The 22,652-nt window shown below is 45.4% G+C and overlaps 1 protein-coding gene across 13 annotated transcripts in view; it reads right to left on the reverse strand.

The window, feature by feature from the left end:
• The window catches only part of neo1a (neogenin 1a), a 230,835-nt gene that overhangs the window by 96,855 nt on the left and 111,328 nt on the right, over positions 1-22,652 (reverse strand). For all 13 annotated transcript variants that reach the window (XM_082957929.1, XM_082957926.1, XM_082957923.1 and 10 more), the window contains exons 3-4: positions 18,283-18,558; positions 14,734-14,884 (exon numbers count right to left, since the gene is read on the reverse strand). In XM_082957929.1, coding sequence (XP_082814055.1) covers positions 14,734-14,884; positions 18,283-18,558 — 427 coding nt within the window. The remainder of the gene's footprint in view (positions 1-14,733; positions 14,885-18,282; positions 18,559-22,652) is intronic.

The raw sequence follows: 22,652 nt of genomic DNA on the forward strand, positions 1-22,652 counted from the left end.
GGGTAGTCATTCAAAAATCATGTTAACCCCTATTATTGAACACTGAATGAGTCCATGCAATATATTATCTGATTTGTTCAGCACATTTTTATTCCTGAACGTTTTTAGGTTTGCCATAACAAAGTGGTAGAATACTTTTTGGATCGAGACATTTCAGCTTTGAAAAAAATATCTACAAACAAAATTCCACTTTCACATTATGGGGAATTGTGTGTGAATACTTTCTGAAGGAACTGTAGATGCATGATTACTGGAGTTATCTTGTGTTCAGCTAAAATGTGTGATTGTAATTCAAGAGCATGAACGGTGACATGCCCACTATAATACTGTTGATGACCCAGCACCAAGACATTCACACTAAGATCGTAACAGAGAACCTAATCTCATTGGCTCTCCGACAACTGAATGGTATGAAGAACCCAATACTAGGTGGAAGCATCAATGAATTTCCTCAGGCCTGGGAGATTTGGTTACATGTGCATCCAAAATAACCCCTTTTCCCAACCTAAAGCAGCATCTCATCTTCCAACAAACCCAGTGACCTCCATCTTAAAGAGCTTGTCCTTTGAACTGCTCAATATTCCAGGAGGGTAGCAGGCCTCCGACAACAGTGTTGATTTAACTTGTGATGAAGAGGAAGAAATCAATAGGTTATGAAGGAGAGCACTGGTGAGATTGTGTGTGTGTGTGTGTGTGTGTGTGTGTGTGTGTGTGTGTGTGTGTGTGTGTGTGTGTGTGTGTGTGTGTGTGTGTGTGTGTGTGTGTGTGTGCGTGTGTGCGAGAGAGAGAGGTACAGTACGGAGAGAGAGGTAGTAGAGAAAATAGCCCTTGGCGGTACCAGGAAAGAGAGGGGAGGCAGAGATCGCAGAAATGCACACTGCAGAACCCACCGTCTGCCGGCCATCGATTTGGTTTTAAACTCCTGACTAGCTGGGATTTCCACCGCAGCGTGCACCCTTCCTGCGCTCTTTTTCACTCCCTCTCCCTCCCCACCACTTTGCCCTGCCTGGAATGGCTGCTTACAGCACCCTGGGTCACCTGATTGGCTGCTTACAGCACCCTGGGCCATCTGCTGTGTAACAGAGCTGTTTGTTGGACTGGGCCTCTACCTGCTGTCTGGATGACATCACACTGCTGACTGAGGGAAAGATGTGGCTTGTTCAGAGCATAATTCCAATGATCTTCACACCGCCTGGATTGACTATGGATAGACTGTTGGTGAGGCCAAAGGCATGATTGAACCCATTCATATATGTTGACAAGATTAGTGGAACTGCCCCAGCGGAAAGTTTTGAATGAACACTTGTGAAATAACAACACACACACTGCAGTAAGTGAATATTATGTTGGTCCCAGTGTGACAACAGCCTCTTGTTTAGAGTGTGAGTGTTATTCGCTGAGACGTTCCCAGAGATGAATGGCTGGTTGGTTGGCTGGTGGTGCAGTCGACTGCCCTATGGTGCGCAACCAACTGGGCAGTGTAGCCTATAGGACGTGAGTTCCACACAGCAGTCCAGACCCAACCACAGATTGTATGAGAGAGGGGAACACAAGCTGCAGTCAGGGCCTCCGACACCTCCCACCTCTTCATGGAAAAACAGACAGAACATCATAACAGTAACTCATAAAGGACTATTTTGTCTTTTCCCCAGGTCCTGAGACCGCTTTATGAAACAGGCCACAAATACCTTGCTCTAGCTGGCTTCTCTTAAAACAGTAGCTTCTCTCCCTTCTTCTCAGGGCCACCAAAATGTTGTTCATGTTCTTTTAGTAGGTGTAGGAGTTGGGGCCATTCAAAAGACAGTATGGAATTGAACAGATCAATAGGACTCCTTTAGTCCTTTTAGAACAGTCGCTGGGCTCCATTGAAGGCCTTCGCTCCACCAGGGCGTCTACTCTCAGTGACAGTGGCATTGTGGCACAGTGAGGTGCAGGTATTGAAGACGTCAATACCTTTTCACTACATCCAGAAGGCTACGTAGGAAAGCCACAGTCTCTCTACGTTTCATAAGAATGAGATCTTAAAATTACTACAGTTTAAGACGTCACCACTCTCACCTTTCAGTCAATGAGGAAAGATTGTAAGTCAATTGAAAGGGTTGAATCAGTAACGTGGGAGGCAATATGGCCTAGCTCCATTGTCGTGGCTAATTCCTCCCTATGCTGTATTCAAATCCGAGCCGGAGCGGTTGTGACCGTGAGATATGCCACATCCCCGTGGTAACAGGGACTCTTCAGTGGAAGAGGCAGGAGCCTGGGCTTAATTAAAAATGCATTACACAGTCCTCACCTACAAAGGGCTTTTTAATTAGCTCCAAATTTACACTGTCACTTAGCATCCGTTCGCCGCCGCCACGAGGACGCCAGACACGCTATCGGAGAACGGTATTGAGTGCTAGGTGAGATGTCGCAGGTACCGGTTGATATGGCGCTAATTGGGCTTGCGCTTTGTGTTAGCTAATGCAAGCTAGAGATATGGTACTATTGTCATTTTCACCTGGCAGAGAGAGCCGCGTCACTGGCGTGCTTGGAAGTGTTGATGTACTGATGAAGCATGTCTGGCTGCAAGGATGTACAGCTGGGTCGTCAGGTGGCTACATAACATATAGATGTACAGCTGGGTCGTCATGTGGCTACATAACATATAGATAGATGTACAGCTGGGTCGTCAGGTGGCTACATAACATATAGATGTACAGCTGGGTCGTCAGGTGGCTACATAACATATAGATAGATGTACAGCTGGGTCGTCAGGTGGCTACATTAGATGTACAGCTGGGTCGTCAGGTGGCTACATAACATATAGATAGATGTACAGCTGGGTTGTCAGGTGGCTACATAACATATAGATAGATGTACAGCTGGGTCGTCAGGTGGCTACATTAGATGTACAGCTGGGTCGTCAGGTGGCTACATAACATATAGATAGATGTACAGCTGGGTCGTCATGTGGCTACATAACATATAGATAGATGTACAGCTGGGTCGTCAGGTGGCTACATAACATATAGATGTACAGCTGGGTCGTCAGGTGGCTACATAACATATAGATGTACAGCTGGGTCGTCAGGTGGCTACATAACATATAGATGTACAGCTGGGTCGTCAGGTGGCTACATAACATATAGATGTACAGCTGGGTCGTCAGGTGGCTACATAACATATAGATGTACAGCTGGGTCGTCATATGGCTACATAACATATAGATGTACAGCTGGGTCGTCATGTGGCTACATAACATATGGATGTACAGCTGGGTCGTCATGTGGCTACATAACATATGGATGTACAGCTGGGTCGTCATGTGGCTACATAACATATAGATAGATGTACAGCTGGGTCGTCATGTGGCTACATAACATATAGATGTACAGCTGGGTCGTCATGTGGCTACATAACATATGGATGTACAGCTGGGTCGTCATGTGGCTACATAACATATAGATAGATGTACAGCTGGGTCGTCATGTGGCTACATAACATATAGATAGATGTACAGCTGGGTCGTCAGGTGGCTACATAACATATAGATGTACAGCTGGGTCGTCAGGTGGCTACATAACATATGGATGTACAGCTGGGTCGTCATGTGGCTACATAACATATAGATAGATGTACAGCTGGGTCGTCATGTGGCTACATAACATATAGATGTACAGCTGGGTCGTCATGTGGCTACATAACATATGGATGTACAGCTGGGTCATCAGATGGTGAGGATTTGAGTAGACTGAGCAGAGGAGCTTAGGCCAACAACCAAGTAAGCCACTCCCCGAAGGCAAGAGACTTTCACCCACACTGTAGCGGAATATTCTTTTTTTTACCCCCAATTTCTAGGTATCCAATTGGTAGTTACAGTCTTGTCTCATCGCTGCAACTCCTGTACGGACTCGGGAGAGGCGAAGGTCGAGGGCCGTGCGTCCTCCGAAACAACCCAGCCAAGCCGTACTGTTCTTGACACAATGCTCACTTAACCCGGAAGCCAGCCATACCAATATGTCAGAGGAAACACTGTACACCTGGCGACCGTGTCAGCATGCACTGCGCCCGGCCCGCCACAGGAGTCTCTTGTGCGCGATGGGACAAGGACATCCCTGCCAGCCAAACCCCCCCCCCTAACCCGGACGACGCTGGGCCAATAGGGCGCCGCCCCATGGGTCTCCATGGGAAAGGAACCTAGGACTATAGCCACGGTTCCTATACATGTTCTCTGTCCAGGCTCCCAGCGAGCCCAGGTTCCTATATCTGTTCTCTGTCCAGGCTCCCAGCGAGCCCAGGTTCCAATATCTGTTCTCTGTCCAGGCTCCCAGCGAGCCCAGGTTCCTATATCTGTTCTCTGTCCAGGCTCCCAGCGAGCCCAGGTTACTATACATGTTCTCTGTCCAGGCTCCCAGCGAGCCAAGGTTCCTATATCTGTTCTCTGTCCAGGCTCCCAGCGAGCCCAGGTTCCAATATCTGTTCTCTGTCCAGGCTCCCAGCGAGCCCAGGTTCCTATATCTGTTCTCTGTCCAGGCTCCCAGCGAGCCAAGGTTCCTATATCTGTTCTCTGTCCAGGCTCCCAGCGAGCCCAGGTTCCTATATCTGTTCTCTGTCCAGGCTCCCAGCGAGCCCAGGTTCCTATATCTGTTCTCTGTCCAGGCTCCCAGCGAGCCCAGGTTCCTATACATGTTCTCTGCCCAGGCTCCCAGCGAGCCCAGGTTCCTATATCTGTTCTCTGTCCAGGCTCCCAGCGAGCCCAGGTTCCTATATCTGTTCTCTGTCCAGGCTCCCAGCGAGCCCAGGTTCCTATATCTGTTCTCTGTCCAGGCTCCCAGCGAGCCCAGGTTCCTATATCTGTTCTCTGTCCAGGCTCCCAGCGAGCCCAGGTTCCTATATCTGTTCTCTGTCCAGGCTCCCAGCGAGCCCAGGTTCCTATATCTGTTCTCTGTCCAGGCTCCCAGCGAGCCCAGGTTCCTATACATGTTCTCTGTCCAGGCTCCCAGCGAGCCCAGGTTCCTATATCTGTTCTCTGTCCAGGCTCCCAGCAAGCCAAGGTTCCTATATCTGTTCTCTGTCCAGGCTCCCAGCGAGCCCAGGTTCCTATATCTGTTCTCTGTCCAGGCTCCCAGCGAGCCCAGGTTCCTATACATGTTCTCTGTCCAGGCTCCCAGCGAGCCCAGGTTCCTATATCTGTTCTCTGTCCAGGCTCCCAGCGAGCCCAGGTTCCTATACATGTTCTCTGTCCAGGCTCCCAGCGAGCCACTGACAAAATGAGAGCAACACTTTGAATATGAGTTGAGACTCCAGCTCGGTGCCTCAGCATCTGAAGCTGGGAGAGGTCACACACACGTGCTGAGCTCATCTCTCTCATTTTTGATAGAGCTGTCGCGCTCTAGAAACGGAAGTGCAATATCCGGTGCTGCACTGGGCATTGGTTGGCCGGCCCAGGTCACACTGTCTAAACAGGACCAGAGGGGAATCTTAACAGTCATAACAAAACATTCATTATTAAATGGGCAGGAGTCAGTCATTCACACTCAACTTGTTTTATGTCTCACCCTCTCGCTTTCATTTTTTTTTTGTGACCAACTTTTTCTTTAGTTTGTCATTTTTCCAGAAGGGGTTTAAAGGTACAGGTATAACATTCAAAATCATGTTCATTCAGATATAGTCATACATTCAGTTAGAATATTTGCATGACATATTTCCTACAATCCTCTAATGATGGACTGCCACTCGAAAGAAGAAAGTAAAACTAGCAGAGAAATGCAACAAAGACAAACCACTTCAATAGTTTAGTAATGTTCTGTATACAAGGAAAACAAACAAGACTCACCCTCCCCAACTCATTCCACCCAACCTCCTCAGTCCCCATTCACCCGCCCGCATCCTCTCTCCCCACCAGAAAACTGTTTCCCATCCCTTCCCACCCTGCATAGCCCCCCCCCCCCCGACCTGAAGAACGCATGCCTAACACCCCCTCCCATCCATCCCCTGAGTCTCACCTTACATTTCCCCAGAGGCAGTAGGGATGACAACACATTATATTGACGGTGTGTGAATTGAACCATATTGCTATCGTGTCTGAGTAATCTAAATGTAAGAATTACATTTGGAGTCAGGGAAAATGTATGGGAGTAAAAAGTACATATTTTCTTTAGGAATGTAGTGAGGGTAAAAGTATAAGTTGTCAAAAATATAAATAGTAAAGTACAGATACCCCAAAAAACGACTTAAGTAGTACTTCTCCCTCCCGTCCGGCCGCTCGCCTGCCTGCTTGCCTGCCCGCTTGGCTGCGCTGCACGGTGAATGCAAACTATTGTGCAGCAGACCCAGGTGTTAGCACTCAGGGAGAAAGCAAGCTGAACCTCCCTCTTTGGCTGGGGCACAATCGGCACTGTGGTGCATTTGGAAAGAGCTTTGGGGGTGGAGGGGTGAAGAAAACATTCCGTTTCATTTGAGAGCCCCTATCGGGGTAGTAGACGGGTGCTTTCTTTATGCAAACAGATAACGTCTGTTGATCTGCAATGGGACGCGGGGAAACTGCGAGGACAAGCCAGCTTTAGACGGCTCTGAGCTAACAGCGGTATAACAACAGACGTAAAATAAAAATCTACGCGAAAAGACGCAGCCTTGGCATGGCCTCTTTTGAATGAGTCATCCATGAAAGTGTTTGTTTTTCTCCGTCTCGTAATGGAAACCCACAAGGCCCTAAGATAGAACTACTCCTGCATACCTTATTTTGATTTGCTTTTCGCCAGAGCACTGTGACGACGGTGTACCGATCTTTGGATTAGCGTATCACAATAAAGCTCACAACCTACGTAATATACATACATCAGAGGTTATGAATGTTCTTCTGGCAAGGTTAGGGTATGGAGGAAGGCCCTGTATCTGTCATTGGTAACTGAGTGCAGGGTAAGGACAGTGGATGCCATGGGGGAGAGAACCATGTCTGGGATGTGTAGAGACTAAACAGACAGACTGTAAAGAGTTCTCCTCAGCTCCAGTGGCAGAGAACAGCATGTCTGTCTGTTTCCTCAGCTCCAGTGGCAGAGAACAGCATGTCTGTCTGTTTCCTCAGCTCCAGTGGCAGAGAACAGCATGTCTGTCTGTTTCCTCAGCTCCAGTGGCAGAGAACAGCATGTCTGTCTGTTTCCTCAGCTCCAGTGGCAGAGAACAGCATGTCTGTCTGTTTCCTCAGCTCCAGTGGCAGAGAACAGCATGTCTGTCTGTTTCCTCAGCTCCAGTGGCAGAGAACAGCATGTCTGTCTGTTTCCTCAGCTCCAGTGGCAGAGAACAGCATGTCTGTCTGTTTTCCCAACTAACATGGCAGTGATGTCACTCCAAGTCTTCATCTATCATTCTAGCAGCAGCGAGAAACGGCCAATCCGATAACAGATACAGCAATGGATCTCTGAAAGTCTGGTAAGAATCAAGCATAGGCATGTGGCTGATTGGTACTGGCCAACTGTAATAGGAACATAAGTGACTAAACTTTAATCGGGGACCAAGTTAATCAGGGACCATCCTTAGGCGCTGACAATTTAGACCCGTACTTACTTAAGTGTGCTGCACCTATCATTGCTGGTTCAGTGACACATTTTTAATCTAACATTAAGCACAGGAAATATCCCTAAGGTGTGGAAAGCAGCTTTTGTTCTGCCATTACATAAGGGAGGTGACGGTAGTGATTTGGATAACTATCGACCCACCCCTTGTCTGGCAAAGAACCTAGAATCTATAGTCAACAAACAGTTACAATCTTTTCTTTCTGCTAACAGTATTCTTAGCACCAATCAATCTGGTTTTAGATCTAAACACAGTACCACATCGGCCACTATGCTTGTTGTAAATGATATTGCAAATGCCTTAGATGATAGAAAGCACTGTGCTGCGTTGTTTGCAGATTTGTCAAAAGCTTTTGACACTGTAGACCATGCTATCCTTTTGAGTAAGCTGTCATCTATAGGACTGGGCACTGATGCCTGCCGATAGTCATAAAACCATCTTAAAGATAGAACTCAGGCCGTCATGGTCGACGGGGTCAAGTCTGACCCCTTACAGTTACTTAAAGGGGTCCCTCAGGGTTCAATAATTGGCCCACTATTGTTCTCACTTTATATAAACAACATTGGTGATGATGTCAGATATTTTAAATTCCATTTATATGCAGATGACACAGTGATGTACTCTATTGCTCCAAGAGCGGACCAAGCTTTAATGCAGTTGGAGTCTGATTTTTGGATACTACAGGGGTCTCTTTTACAGCTTAAACTTGTTTTAAACGCTAAGAAAACAAATGTCATGTTTTTTTCTAGGTCTAAACTCTCAGTTAGAAACACTTTTGGAATCACTAGCTTGGATGGTACTCAAATCAAACAGGTCTCTGCATATAAATACTTAGGGGTATGGTTAGATGATAGGCTTTCTTTTAAAAAACATGTTACTGAATTGGAAAAAAATCTCAAATTCAAGATAGGGTTCCTTTCCAGAAACAGGGCTTGTCTGTCCTCCGTAAATAGAAAAAATATTGTGCAGGCTACTTTTATGTCCGTTTTAGATTATGGTGATATTATCTATATGCATGCATCGGCAAACACATTAAAACCACTGGATGCTATTTACCATTGTGCACTCAGGTTTATCACGGGTGATAGTTACAAAACTCATCACTGTATCCTATATCAAAATGTGGGTTGGGCCTCTATCTGTGAGGCGAGAGCAACATGCTCTCTTGTTTATTTATAAAGCACTTCTTTTAAAACTACCTCCACATATATCATCATTCATTTCCACTAGATATACTAAGTTTAAAACCAGATCACAGATGTGGATTACATTAGAGAGACTCCTGCGGTCTCCACAGAGTTGGGTAGGACTGCCTTTAGTTCCTTTGCACCTTATTTATGGAACAAACTGCAGATCCAACTTAAGTTAAACACTCTGGTGTCCCTTGCCCACTTAAAAATGTTATGGAGGATCAATATGATGTTGTCTGTGATTGTTTCTGTTGAATTGTGTCTTTGTTTTGTATGTTTGAAATGTTATTGTCTGTATGCCTAAAACTGTACATGTCAACATGTTTACACAGGGCACAGCCGTAAAAGGGATCCAGGTCTGTTTTCCCTGTTAAAATAAAGATTTTTTTTTTTTTAAGTTCATTAAAAGAGTGTTTGTAAAATGCTAAAAGAATTTGCTAAACCGTCAATGACCTCCAATGTGTTTCATTCTGACAGTATTAATAGGACGTACAATAACATGAGCATTTATGAGTCTCTTCTCCGAGCCAAAGCTCTCGAGGTGAGGGAGCCATTTTGTTTTGTGTTCCGATGACGCATGATTTGTGCCTGCCCACCAACACCGCAGCAGAGCGTTACGCCACGACGGCGTTTCCACGCACGCTCAAAACCCGTTTAATAACAGGGTTATAAATCTGGGAAGCAGAAACGGCGAGCTAGCAAAAGGCGGAGACTCGCCGTTAATCTTGTTAATACTGACGCTGCACAAAAGAACGAGCAAAAATCACAGCCCATTAACATTGATAGGTGACGTCTGACGGGCCTTCTCCCAGACGCCGAGGAAAACTGCTGCCTAACGTCTATATATCCACGCTGTGGCAATTTTCAGGGCCTCTTAAAAAAATCATTTTTAAAGAGCGCCGGCAGGGTGAGTGCAGCGATTAACCTAAAATTGGATCGAGAACGGAGGTCTTGCAAACTAGAAATCAATCAGAGGTTGGGGAGGGCGGAGTGAGCCATAGTGCTGTAATCAGTGTACATTGAGGCTGGCCGAACTTCTAACTGGCATAAAGCAGTAGGCAACCCAGAGGCCGCCCATAACAAGCAGAAGGAAATGTCTGTCTGAGCAGCTACAGTACATCTACACCAAGCCTATTCACGCATCTATTGGGGATTACTTCAAGTAACTGTTGGCTACAGTGTGCCACTAACTTTGAGGAAAGGCGAGGTCATTTCCTCTACTCTGATAGAGCAGAAACAATGCTCATAAAATGAGAATGTCAAGGACACGGCTACAGTGATGGGGAATGCATGGAGGATACAGACGATGGTATATAATAAAAAGGTACAGTGTGAGCTGGGAGAGTTCAGTGGCACAGAAGCCCCGAGGTCCTATTGCCGCCCCCGCCAGTAACGCCACACTCCAGCGCGGGAAGTAGGACTTCCCAAAGCCAGAGAGGGTAGAAAGTAATCCCATTACAGTCCCACTGCAAAACACATTTCCCCCGCTGAACACCATTCATACATAAGTAAATATCATAAACCCAATCATATTGAAATGAGGGAGCCAAGACAAGGAGAAGAGACCGCTCTGAGAGGCTTGAGGCATGATTTACATGCAATGTCAACTCCGTAGCTTGCCAGTCATGCATTATTCATCCATTTTATTGACTGCCGGGGATTCTATTAGGTGATAGCAGGATATTCGCCAGAACAAAAGCTGATGGTGGCTTTCATGATCGTTGGCCTTGCGTGTGCAGAGCTGATTGACGGGAAAATTCAAAGAGTCGCTACAAGCCTGGGTATTTTGTAGGAGATTCAAGACGGGGTGAGGAGAACAATTTATATTCAACACGTGACTTGCAACATACCATCACGCTAGTGCTTAAACCAGATAAACGGCAAATCTTATGTCATTGGCTATAGGTATTTTTTACAAAGCCAGTGTGCGTGGGTCAGAGAATTAGGAACGAGGCTTCTTCACTTGTAAAGGAAAGGGGGATACCTAGTCAGTTTTACAACTGAATGAATTGAACTGAAATGTGTCTTCTGCATTTAAGCCAACCCCTCTGAATCAGAGGTGTGGGGGGCTGCCTGAATCGACATCCACGTCGTCGGTGCCCGGGGAACAGTGTTTCATTTAACCTTTATTTAACTAGGCAAGTCAGTTAATTAAGAACAAAATCTTATTTACAATGACAGCCTACCGGGGAACAGTGGGTTAACTGCCTTGTTCAGGGGCAGAACGACAGATTTTTTTACCTTGTCAGCTTGGGGATTCGATCCAGCAACCTTTTGGTTACTGGCCCAACGCTCCTACCCGCTAGGCTACCTCCCGCCAATAGTGTCTTTTAAAAGGGTCAACTTTTATGACTTCCTGCCCTACACTAGCAGATCCACACCACCAGGGGACTACATAGGGACACCGCCTTGCTGATGCTACTGATTTGGCCAAGGAGCTAGAGTGTACAGGCCACTATAGCAGAAGTAAAAGGCTGAGCATTGAGCATCATCTTTTTGCCTTTATACATTATCAGGGTAGAGACACCACGTTGTATGGTATGACCAGCTCTTGCAACAGCTACATGTTGCAAAACGTCTAACAGAGTAAATACAGAGCTAACTGCAGCAGTAATTATTATTGCAAAAAAAATTCTGCCTCCATCCAAACCATGGCCGGCAGTTTTTACAGACATCCTTTTTTAAACCACTCAGACAGCGCTGGCACTAACACAATGCCAGACAATGCCAGCCGGTGTTCATACACAGACGTGGCTCTTACTCAACTTCCCATTCTCCTACATTTCATTTAAATCGCTGCATTCATGCCGTCACCATGTTTCATCCTACATCAAAAGGGGGAGATGAGAGGTTATTCTATATGGTCTTTCATATGTTTACTAGAAATATCAATAGGCCCAACCTCATCCTATACTGTAGACCATTGCTGACCAACCCTCTTCCTGGAGATCTACTGTCCTGTAGGTTTTCAGTCCAACCCTAATTTAGCTAGTGGGGGCGAAGAGAAGATTTTGCTATTCTTTAACTAATTTAATGCAATTCTACCCATTTTGCCATAAGGTGGAGAGAAATGTTCAGATTCATTATTTTAATTTTTTTTGCATTTTTCAACTAAAACAAAAATGAAAAGATATACATTGGATCATTGGACCTGCCGTAAGCTACATATTATACATTAAGTGTGAAACATTACGCAAGGATTATATAGAGATGCAATCAATATGATGTCAGATTCTCCATATAGTCAATAAAAGGTTGCCAAATTCTGTAAAATGTCTAACATTCCTCAAGCAGTACGTGATTTTCTCCAGTGCGATACAACTATTAACTTCCGATAGCCACATTGCAACTGGCAGGGAGGAATCCGATTTCCATTTCAAGGCAATACATTTCTTGGCAATCGCAAGCAATATTTCTGTTAGCTTTATAGTTTGGCTTTGCCTAAGATTGGAATTAGTAAAGTTACCCAGTAGACAGACCTCCAGGTCTAAAGGGAATGCAAATCCATGAATTGAGGATATTGTATCTCATACCCCCAGCCAGAAACGGTGTAGTTTTTTTTAACACTGCCAAGTGGAATGGAGGAATGTTCCCTCATCTGAGCCACATCTAAAACATAGGGAGGCGATATCAGGGTTAAACTTGTGCAATCTAGATGGGGTGATATAGAGCTGATGGAGGAAATTAAGATGGATAAATGTTTAGAATTTGAATATGATATCCGAGTGAGACTAACAAAATCAATGGGGGAGCCACAGCCGTTCATTTGACCATGATTACTAAGTTTAGATAGGTCAATTATTCTAGCAGCCAGCTATCAAAAACATGTCAGCTGACATGAGCTAAATCAGTGACCGACATAAGAGAAAAACTGCTGATGCAAAACCACATTTAAAAATTGCACCTTGAGTATAAAATGAAAAAGCCTTCGAAAGGGGGTTGCCCATTCCTGCTGCAGACAATTGTTTGATTGTGCAATGGCATGACAATGAAGGAATGACAGAAGAGTTGGCTATGCAGGTAGAATATGGAACTACGACGTCTGTCCTGAGAAACGTAGAACGAGAGTCGGGCTTCTGAACCTCAGTCACACTAACCACTACCACCAATGTGTTAAACAGCCACTGTTGAGTAGAATGAATCTCCAGACCTCTCTAAGAAACAGACTAGCCAGAGGAGACCCTGTAGAGGTGACCCTGTAGAGAAACTGTAGACCCCTCTCCCTCCAACTCTCCATCTTAAAACATATTCTCTCTGACTCATCCTATAAACAGGGTTTTTTACCAGGCCAGAGATGCTCCCGCAGCGAGACGTCAACCACCTTTTGAGTGTCAGCGCTGGAGCTTGAACATAAATCAACTTTGTCCTCTTACCGAGTCATCGCCATCTCTACACATCTCCGTAAACTTCCTGTCGGTCGTGGGAGATACGGGATTCACAGTCTACTTCAACAGCTCTGATTGCGATACGGTTCCATACAGTCGACCAATTATGAGGCTCCGTACGGATTCCCTCCCCTTTTCCTCCCTCCGTTCCAATTATTACAAAGTGACAGCGCTTCTCTTCCTCTGAAGTCTGCCTGGGAGGGAAGGGACGCGCTGAAGGAGAAACTAGATCAGATCTCCACTCTGCCAGCGGTTGCTTAATTGTCAATCCTGTGTTACAATGTTAGAATGGCCTAACTTAATGTATTCAGCACACGGCTGTGCGTGTTCCTGGGTAAAGTGGCCTGGGTAAGAAGGGAGGACCTCCCATTTGTTCAGCACACGCTCTAATTAACAATGTAAGCACCCCCCCAACCCAGAGGACCACAGGGATATTTGGAATGTGGGCAATGAAGAACATATATTGTAATGAATATTTAACTTATTTACTCTCCTATTATCAGTCTGCCACACTCAGCTGTGGTTTTCAAAAATGACACACTGCATCCAAGACCAATATACCAAGATAGTGAGATAGTCAACTCTACCGGGACTGAGACAGAGGCTGATATGAAAGAGTCTGACACTACATTGAAGATGTTCTCTTGTTAGAAGGAGACAATGTCCTTGTCAAGCTGAACTTCAGAAGAGATGTGTTAAATGTGCGAGACAACGTTCTTAACCAAAATAATGAGCCCTCATCTCTCGTCTCTGTTTCTTAGCCTGTCCCCTGAACTTACATGCTTATTACCGGAAGGGACAAACTGAAAACACGGCTGTGTGGTAACCAGGTAAACCCCACACAAACCAAGGCAGGAACTTTGGAATTGGCCAGATCTCAACCCTGTGTGTGTCAGTGTGCGTGAGTGTGTATAGAGACTGTGCAAAAATTCAAATGAATACAAGGGTCAACTCAGATAGCCCGTGTAGCCACTCTGTTAGCTATTCTGTCCACACAGCTCTCCCAGGGGTTTGGCTTGATCCACAGCTCTCCCAGGGGAGGGCTAAGAGTGTGACTCTCCCGGGGTTTTAATTTGTGAACTCCCTGACACGGCTGGCAGCCCCGACCTTGTTGTCTCCCTGCTGAAGTGGCAGTGTTGTTGGCCCCGTCAGTGGCGCGCTCAGACACTCAGCCCCAGTGGCGTTAACACCTCAGGAACAGGCGCCAGCTCTTTAAGTGTTTGCACTTTGGGCACAAGGCACAAAGGAAGCTGGTACTGCTATAGGAGTGTGACTAGGAACGTCTGAGGGCTAGAGGAACAGTCACACTACCTTATGGACATGTTTAATGACTGATTCAATCATCAAAATGATTCAAACACTACAAATGAACAGACAACTTGATTTCTGTGCTAATATGGATGGCTATCAACAAAGTAACTTATGGCAATGAGGAGATGAAATAAGTATTTCCAGTTAGACAGCCATCTGAGGTCGTTTACAGCCATCTGAGGTCGTTTACAGCCATCTGAGCCGTTTGATTTATACTGTTGAGTTGGAAGAAATGGGTTCGCAAGGAATACACATTTAAAATACTCTCTAAAAATAGGGCTTCGGGTCCAACTCACCTCTCCTCGACAAGCTTGTCTCCCACCATCCATCGGACGTAGGGCGCTGGGTAACCCGTCACCACACACGGCAGCAGCAAACTGGCCCCCACCACTTTGGTCACAGGAAGTGGCTCTACCAGGAACTCCAGTTCTCTCTCCTCTCCGGTTTCTGTCCAAACAAAGAGCAGGGTCGACCTCTGGTTAACGTGTGTCATCATTCCTCACTTCAAAAGAGTCCCATCCTGAGATCTGATCTGGATCAGTAAAATGAACAAGACCTCTGGTGACCACTCAGGAGGTCACCCAATTGGCTGAACTGCTTTGCCCAAAGCTAACCCCTTGAGATGGCAAAAAGACAGTGACTCTGAAGATGTGATTAACCTCTTAATTAATAACCTCTTAATTATTTTAAGACCTTTTCAGGCTTGGGGGGGGGTCAATTTCAGTCAATTCAAGAAATTAGTTGAAATTCCCTTCAAAGAATTGAATTGAAAACAATTGCATTAATTTTCAATGAGGATTTTTGAAGTTAACTCAATTGCAATGGAACGGACCCCCCCCCCCATTGTTCTCTCAGTCAACTGTTTCAGTCCATGTATGGTACCACCAAAGAACTCCTGAAACGCCTTGTTGCTTCTATGATGCAAAACATCTTGTGTGTATGTGTGCTTGTGGTAGTGTGTTTTGAATACACACTCAGCCTCTGCCAGTATGGGAGACATAGACAAACACACCAGCTGGGACTCGTTGAAGTGTGATTTACCACCTCTAATATCTTCTCTGCGCTGCCTGACAGACCCCAGCCCTAAGCAACTCCACTAAATAAAAGTTCTGGGGGTTGAAGCTGTGACACAATGGAATTCAGCCCCCTTTGAGTGGAGATTGAGTTACAGTTCCCTCTCTGATAAGCCCACTGGGGGCTCTCTCTCGGTGTGTGCGTCTCTCTCTCAATTCATTTCAATTCAAGGGGCCTTATTGGCATGTGAAACACATTTTAACATTGCCAAAGCAAGTGGAGTAGATAAATGTACAAAAGTGATATAAACAATGAAAAAATGAACAGTAAACATTACACTCACAGAAGTTCCAAAAGAATAAAGACATTACAAATGTCATATTATGCATATATACAGTGTTGTAACGATGTACAAATGGTTAAAGTACAAAACGAAAAATAAGTAAGCATAAATATTGGTTGTATTTACAACGGTGTTTGTTCTTCACTGGTTGACCTTTTGGGCTCCCAAGTGGTGCAAGACTTTTGCATCCCAGTGCAAGAGGCGTCACTGTAGTACCTGGTTTGAATCCAGGCTGCATCACATCCGGCCGTGATTGGGAGTACCATAGGGCGGCACACAATTGGCCCAGCGTCGTCCGGGTTTGGCCGGGGTAGGCTGTCATTGTAAATAAGAATTTGCTCTTAACTGACTTGCCTAGTTAAATAAAGGTTAAAAAAAATGTGTAAAAAATAAAATCTGGTGTCAACAGGTAACAAATCTGTCTGCTGTGATGGCACACTGTGGTATTTCACCCAGTAGATAAGGGAGTTTATCAAAATCGGGTTTGTTTTCGAATTCTTTGTGAATCTGTGTAATCTGAGGGAAATATGTGTCTCTAATATGGTCATACATTGGGCAGGAGGTTAGGAAGTGCAGCTTAGTTTCCACCTCATTTTGTGGGCAGTGTGCACATAGCCTGTCTTCTCTTGAGAGCCAAGCCTACGGCGGCCTTTCTCAATAGCAAGGCTATGCTCACTGAGTCTGTACATAGTCAAAGCTTTCCTTAAGTTTGGGTCAGTCACAGTAGTCAGGTATTTTGCCACAGTGTACTCTGTTTAGGGCCAAATAGCATTCTAGTTTGCTCTGTTTTTTGTTAAATTCTTTCCAATGTGTCAAGTAATTAGCTTTTTGTTTACTCATGATTTGGTTGGGTTTAATTGTGTTGCTGTCCTGGGGCATGTTAACAGAGCCCCAGGACCAGCTTGCTTAGGGGACTCTTCTCCAGGTTCATCTCTCAGTAGGTGATGGCTTTGTTATGGAAGGTTTGGAAATTGCTTCCTTTTAGGTGGTTGTAGAATTTAACGGCACTGTTCTGGATTTTGATAATTAGCGGGCATCGGCCTAATTCTGCTCTGCATGCATTATTTGATGTTCTACGTTGTACACGGAGGATATTCTCTCTCTCTCTCTCCATGAGGCCGGTTCAAATGTGTTCATGCTGGAGTTAAATTACTTGAGTGGAGGAGTGGTACACCATGTACAAGTCTCTCAGTGTGTTCAACTGGCAGTAATGTCTGACCAGGAGGAGTCTGCTCCGAGTATCAGCCTCTAGTAGTCTACAGGGGAAGTGGATGCAGATTGTTGTGCCCGAGCTGAAGATGGCTATAATCGGGGCACTAATACAGGACTGGTAAAGGTCCACTGCACTACTTTTTTAAACAAAATGTATTTGAGTGTTTACCAGCATTTGTCTGATAACAGTTAATATGATAATACTTGTGTAATATAAAAATACTTGCTTGATACGTTTTCCGGTTTCTTGAAATACTTTGCAAATGCAACTTATTTCTATGTGAAAACCGAAACGGTCTATTCATTCCTTTCCATGTTAGTAGACACTCTTATCCAGAGCAACTAACAGTAGTGAGCGCATACATTTTTATACTTTTCCGTACTGGTCCCCTGTGGGAATCCAACCCACAACCACAGCACTGCAAGCACCATGCTCTACCAGATGAGCCACATCATCACATCTCATCACAAACCACCTGATGTCTCAATGTACTCAATTGCTGAAGTGGTCATTGTTTTTCTTCATGGTGATAGAAAGTCTACAGGTACAAACCGAGATGACCAGCCTATGTGCATCAGTAATGTATATTTACATTGAGTGGTTTGTAAGGATGGTAAATTAATACTGCACAAAAAGTGGATGTTTTCCATGTTATTTGATCAAGAAAAAGATCTAATTTGATGTGGATGTTCTGTGTCTTTGCCCAGAGCTTTGAACATTTGATGTACATGTTTGAGGACTGGGTTTTGTTCTTTCTGGATTCCATTAGAATGACAACAGCAGAGAAAGAAACAGGGCAACAACTCTTACAATTCCAACGATTGAATGCTGTAAGATACCGTTCTTAATTCTAAACTGGGTGGTACGAACTCTGAACGCTGATTGGCTGAAAGCCGTGGTATATCAGATCATATACCATGGGTATGACAAAATAATTTTTTACTTGACTTTGGTAACCAGTTTATAATAGCAATAAGGCACCTTGTGGGTTTGTGGTATATGGCCAATATACCATGGCTAATGGCTGTATCCAGGCACTCCACTTGCGTCTTGCATAAGAACAGCCCTCAGCTGTGGTATATTGGCCACATACCACATCCCCGCAGGCTTTATTGCTAATTATACAGCTACAGTACCTTTTCTTTCCTCTGCCAAGGCAGAGATGCTGAAGAAAGGTTATTGCACGCACTACAGACGTCTAGATAGGTCCTTGTTATATTGTATCAATAGTATTACCTGGCAGTATGTAGAGTTATATAGTATCTATAGTATTACCTGGCAGTATTGTGAGCTGGGCCTCTTCACTGGTCTTGGCGGGCCCAGCGTTCTCCACCATGCAGCGGTAGAGCCCAGCGTCGGCCTCTGAAGCGTTGCTCACCACCAGGGCTCCGTTGGGTAGCTGCACCAGCCTAGAGCTCAGCTCCAGGGGCTCACGCTCACGCTCCCACCGGGCTAAAGGCACCAGGTCTGGGTTGACGTCGCACGCCAGAACCTGGCTGTCTCCCAGGCGTATGCTGGCTGCTGTCGGCTGGCTGGAGAACCGGGGCATACCTGGGGAGGAAGTGGGAGGAGGGTTGGTGTTAAAAGTTCATGTTTTTCATTTCTGTTCTGCTGTTGCTTTGATGACACATAAGCATGTTTGAGTTGAGAGGAGAGCGAGAGAGAAGACAGATCAAAAGAGGCTTGAGTTCTGCCAGTATGCTACTGCCTACAGCTACACAGCTGTACAACCAGTTCCACGTGTTCCGTCAGGAAATATGCCTACGCATCTGTTTACGAGTCGGCCTGATCTCAAATCGGACCTTGTGATTTGCAATTATTACCTAACAGTGGGAGAGAAATCCATTTTTCCAAATCCGATCCATTCCTAATCCATCTGTAAGAGGTAATAACCCCAGCCTGAACTACTCCTGGCTGTGATCCACGCTGCTGTAAAGTACTGCGTGTATCATCCCTGACAGAACGCTCCAGAACCCAGGGAGGCTCATTTGCTGTAGTGAGAAAAGATTTCACAACACTAATTAAAAAGCTGAATCCACAGGCTGTTTGTGTTCCTCTCCCTACTTTCATCTGTGAAATAATTATTTCCCGCGTTTAAAGCCATTGATCTGAAACCTCGGTCTATGCCGAGCAGCGTATGTCGACAAACGACACGGCGACAACATTTCATTTCGAAAGAAAGCCTGACCGAAATGGAAACACGGTGCAAGTATACTATAATATAGAAGTTAGACGATCTGGTCTTTAAAAACATTGGCCACTTCACACACACACACACACACACACACACACACACACACACACACACACACACACACACACACACACAATGGGGGAAGAATTCAATGTGAGGCCTGTTAATGTGATGGTGGCCTGTGTGTGAATGTTTTGGTTGGCCGGGCTGTTTCCCTGGCGATGCGGGAGTCAGTGGTTGTTGTTTGTTCTGGCTCGGTAGAAGCTGTGTGTCCGCAGACAGGAAGAAGTGTTGAAGCTGTGTGTGTGTGTGTGTGTCTACAGGCTTTGTGCTCCCCTCAGGGGGTTGGGGTGAGGGAGGTGAGGGAGTGACAGCTCTGGAATATATCCCACTTCAGATAAGGCTGAGAGCTGAGACCCCCAGCCACCGCTGAGACCCCGTCTCCACTCAGCACCACATCACTAACTGTTGGTGTGTGAGATGAAGCAGCAACACAAACACACACCTCCATAGTGGTGTCGTCATACATACACCAAACAGCCTGCTTTCTATGCTCTCTGTAATACTCTATAAGACAGACAAAGTCAAACACTGCAGATTTCTCCACTACACATTCACTCTCACAGGAAAAGTCCACATAAAACCTCAAAGGCCTCTGAGTTGATGTGGTTGCAGTGACAGAGAATCCGTCCTATATGTCTGCCTCTCGGGTAGATTCTGATCTGGAAATGCAGCACTGTGTTAGGTACAGGACATTCTAGGCAGCGATGAAACGTCAAAGACAACCTTGAAAACAATGCCCGAAAGGTGATCTGCCTCCAGATGTGGGATGCATATAGCCTGGCATATACATGGCCGCCCCAGGCCTCACAGCTGCCTGAGGACCCCAGGGACATCATTAAATAGCTATGTTGGAAAATAGGGAGGAAACTGGGGTTAGTTACGGCTGAACGTCAACAGAGGGAGGGAAAGAACAGAACCTGTACTATATTGTCCATTTAATGGAAACGAAAGGAGACACTATCACAATACCCAACCTCACACACGGGTGGGAGTGTACTTTCTCTACCAGCCTGGCTGGCTGGCTGGCTGGATGACTGGCTGGCTGGCTGGCTGGCTGGATGACTGGCTGGCTGGATGACTGACTGGCTGACCAGTGCCCTGAGCACCTTCTCCATGCTCTTCGCTTTGTATTTAGGCCCTGAAGCTACAGTGATGGCCTCCCTTTCCTGTTGCCTCATCAGATCTACAGTGGACCTGAGGTGAGTTCATCAATTTGTGGTAGTGTGTGTGTGTGTGTGTGTGTGTGTGTGTGTGTGTGTGTGTGTGTGTGTGTGTGTGTGTGTGTGTGTGTGTGTGTGTGTGTGTGTGTGTGTGTGTGTGTGAGAGAGAGAGAGTTATAGATAGGAGATTCTAAAGCTAACACTAAATTAATCACAATTCTCCCATTTAATCGACAGGGTGGCTCCTCATTTTCCAGCCGCCTGCCAGGCGGTATCTATCACGAGGCGCCGCTGCGCCGACGATCTTTACTCTTATTAACACTGAGTGATGAGAGAGGCCCATATTAACTCAGAGCAATAGAGAGTTTTAAGTGTTTGATATGCAGTGTAAATGCAGGGCAGCTTCCCTGTTATCGTCAGTCTGTAGGACTATCAGTGGTGTACGGCGCTGCAATTAAAATAACCTATTCCACTCAGACTGCAAACAACATACTTAAATGTCATTTTTGGAGCTCAAGTCAAACTACTGGGGAAGATGACTCAGAAATCTGCTTAATCTTGTGTCATTCACTGATCTAAAAACCTACATTACCTGCATTTGTTGGTAGTAAAAGTAATGATCATTCTGGAGATGAGTGAAAGAGCACGGTGTCTGCTTTAAGGACGATACCCGTGAAAAGACTGAGGATCTCCCCACCTCTGAGCATCACACAATGTGGCTCCTACCATTTTAATTAAAAGCAGGTCTAGAATCAGTAAAACCTGTAGCTCAGTTGGTAGAGCATGGTGTTTGCAACGCCAGGGTTGTGGGTTCGATTCCCACGGGGGGCCAAGTACGAAAAAAAAAAAAAAAAAAATGTATGGAATGAAAAAAAATGAAATGTATGCATTCACTACTGTAAGTCGCTCTGGATAAGAGCGTCTGCTAAATGACTAAAATGTAAATGTAGTAAAGAGAGCTTAACGGAATATGCAGAAGGCTTTAGGGATTTCGTATACTCGATTCAACAGAATTAGGCATTTTAGAAGCACACATACACACACAGACAGACAGACAGACAGAAAGCTTTAGGGATCTTTCCAACGAAATTCAACAGAATTAGTCTCTTTACGGCAGAAAATAGCTGCCGTTCTCCTTTTGACCAGGAGACATTCCTGGAGAGTTAGTCATGCCTGTTTTTCCAGGCCCGTTAAGATCAACTTTCTTTCCCGAATTGAGGAGAAAAGAAAAAAGGAAAAAAAAGGTTTTGGAATTGTCCACCGTTTGTAAGTTTGTACCTCATACACAGCTATTGAGTTTCAGCAGCGCAGGACTGGTTTTCTAACTGGTGTTATATCCTTCTCCCTGTCCGGTCCTGTCAATGCCAATCATCCAAGAGCAATAGCTGGCCAGTGTTTGTAACAGTGGTGTGGACGGGGCAGGGAGAGAAATGCCCCGAGGCACTGGAACACAGATTAACATTTTGGGAGAGTCAGATCCTTTATAATTCACCTTAGAATAATAAATAAAATAAACCATTTTTTACAGGAAACGTGCCATTGAAATCAAGACCCCTAATGTAGCCTCGCTTAAGTGAGTTGTGACAAACGTACTGGTGCTACCACCCCATAGCATTCCCCTTCTCTCAGGTACACTCTCACACACTGGCTGAACACACCAACAGAACAATCACATTCTTATTGGCCGGACGCTTGATCAATTCCACCGGGGCATACAGAGCAGGAGAGTCCGCCGGTTCAGAGCATCAAGCCGTGATTTGATAGGCTGACCCTGGTCACTGCGGGGGATATTGTCAACACCCTACCCAATATGAAGACTTAGAACAGTGTGAAGACGTGATCGATCAGTGATATTGAAGACGGATAATATGCCATGTGTGGGCTATGGTGTGTGTCGTGTCACGTGTACATTTTTGCATGCTGCAGGGATATTTGCATTTGTATTTAAAATCACATCCATAGCCTATTGTTTCTTTAATTCTATGGTCCGTAGCCAATCCCAGCCATGCTCCCTTGAGGCCATATTGCAGTATAAGAGGTCATTAATTCACTTATTCAAGGTTTTAGGACATCTCTGAGAATTTTCAATCAGGTTCATAATCATTCCTCTGTTACATTGACTCAGCCAGTCTCTCAACGGTGAGTTCTTTAAAGGCCCGAGGAGGAGGCAGGTAGGCAGTTTTTAAAACACTGATTCACACAATCACAAGCAGCAGATTGACTCATGT

Source organism: Salmo salar, chromosome 11, assembly GCF_965601325.2.
Source record: "Salmo salar chromosome 11, fSalSal1, whole genome shotgun sequence".
In the NCBI taxonomy this organism is placed as follows: domain Eukaryota; kingdom Metazoa; phylum Chordata; class Actinopteri; order Salmoniformes; family Salmonidae; genus Salmo; species Salmo salar.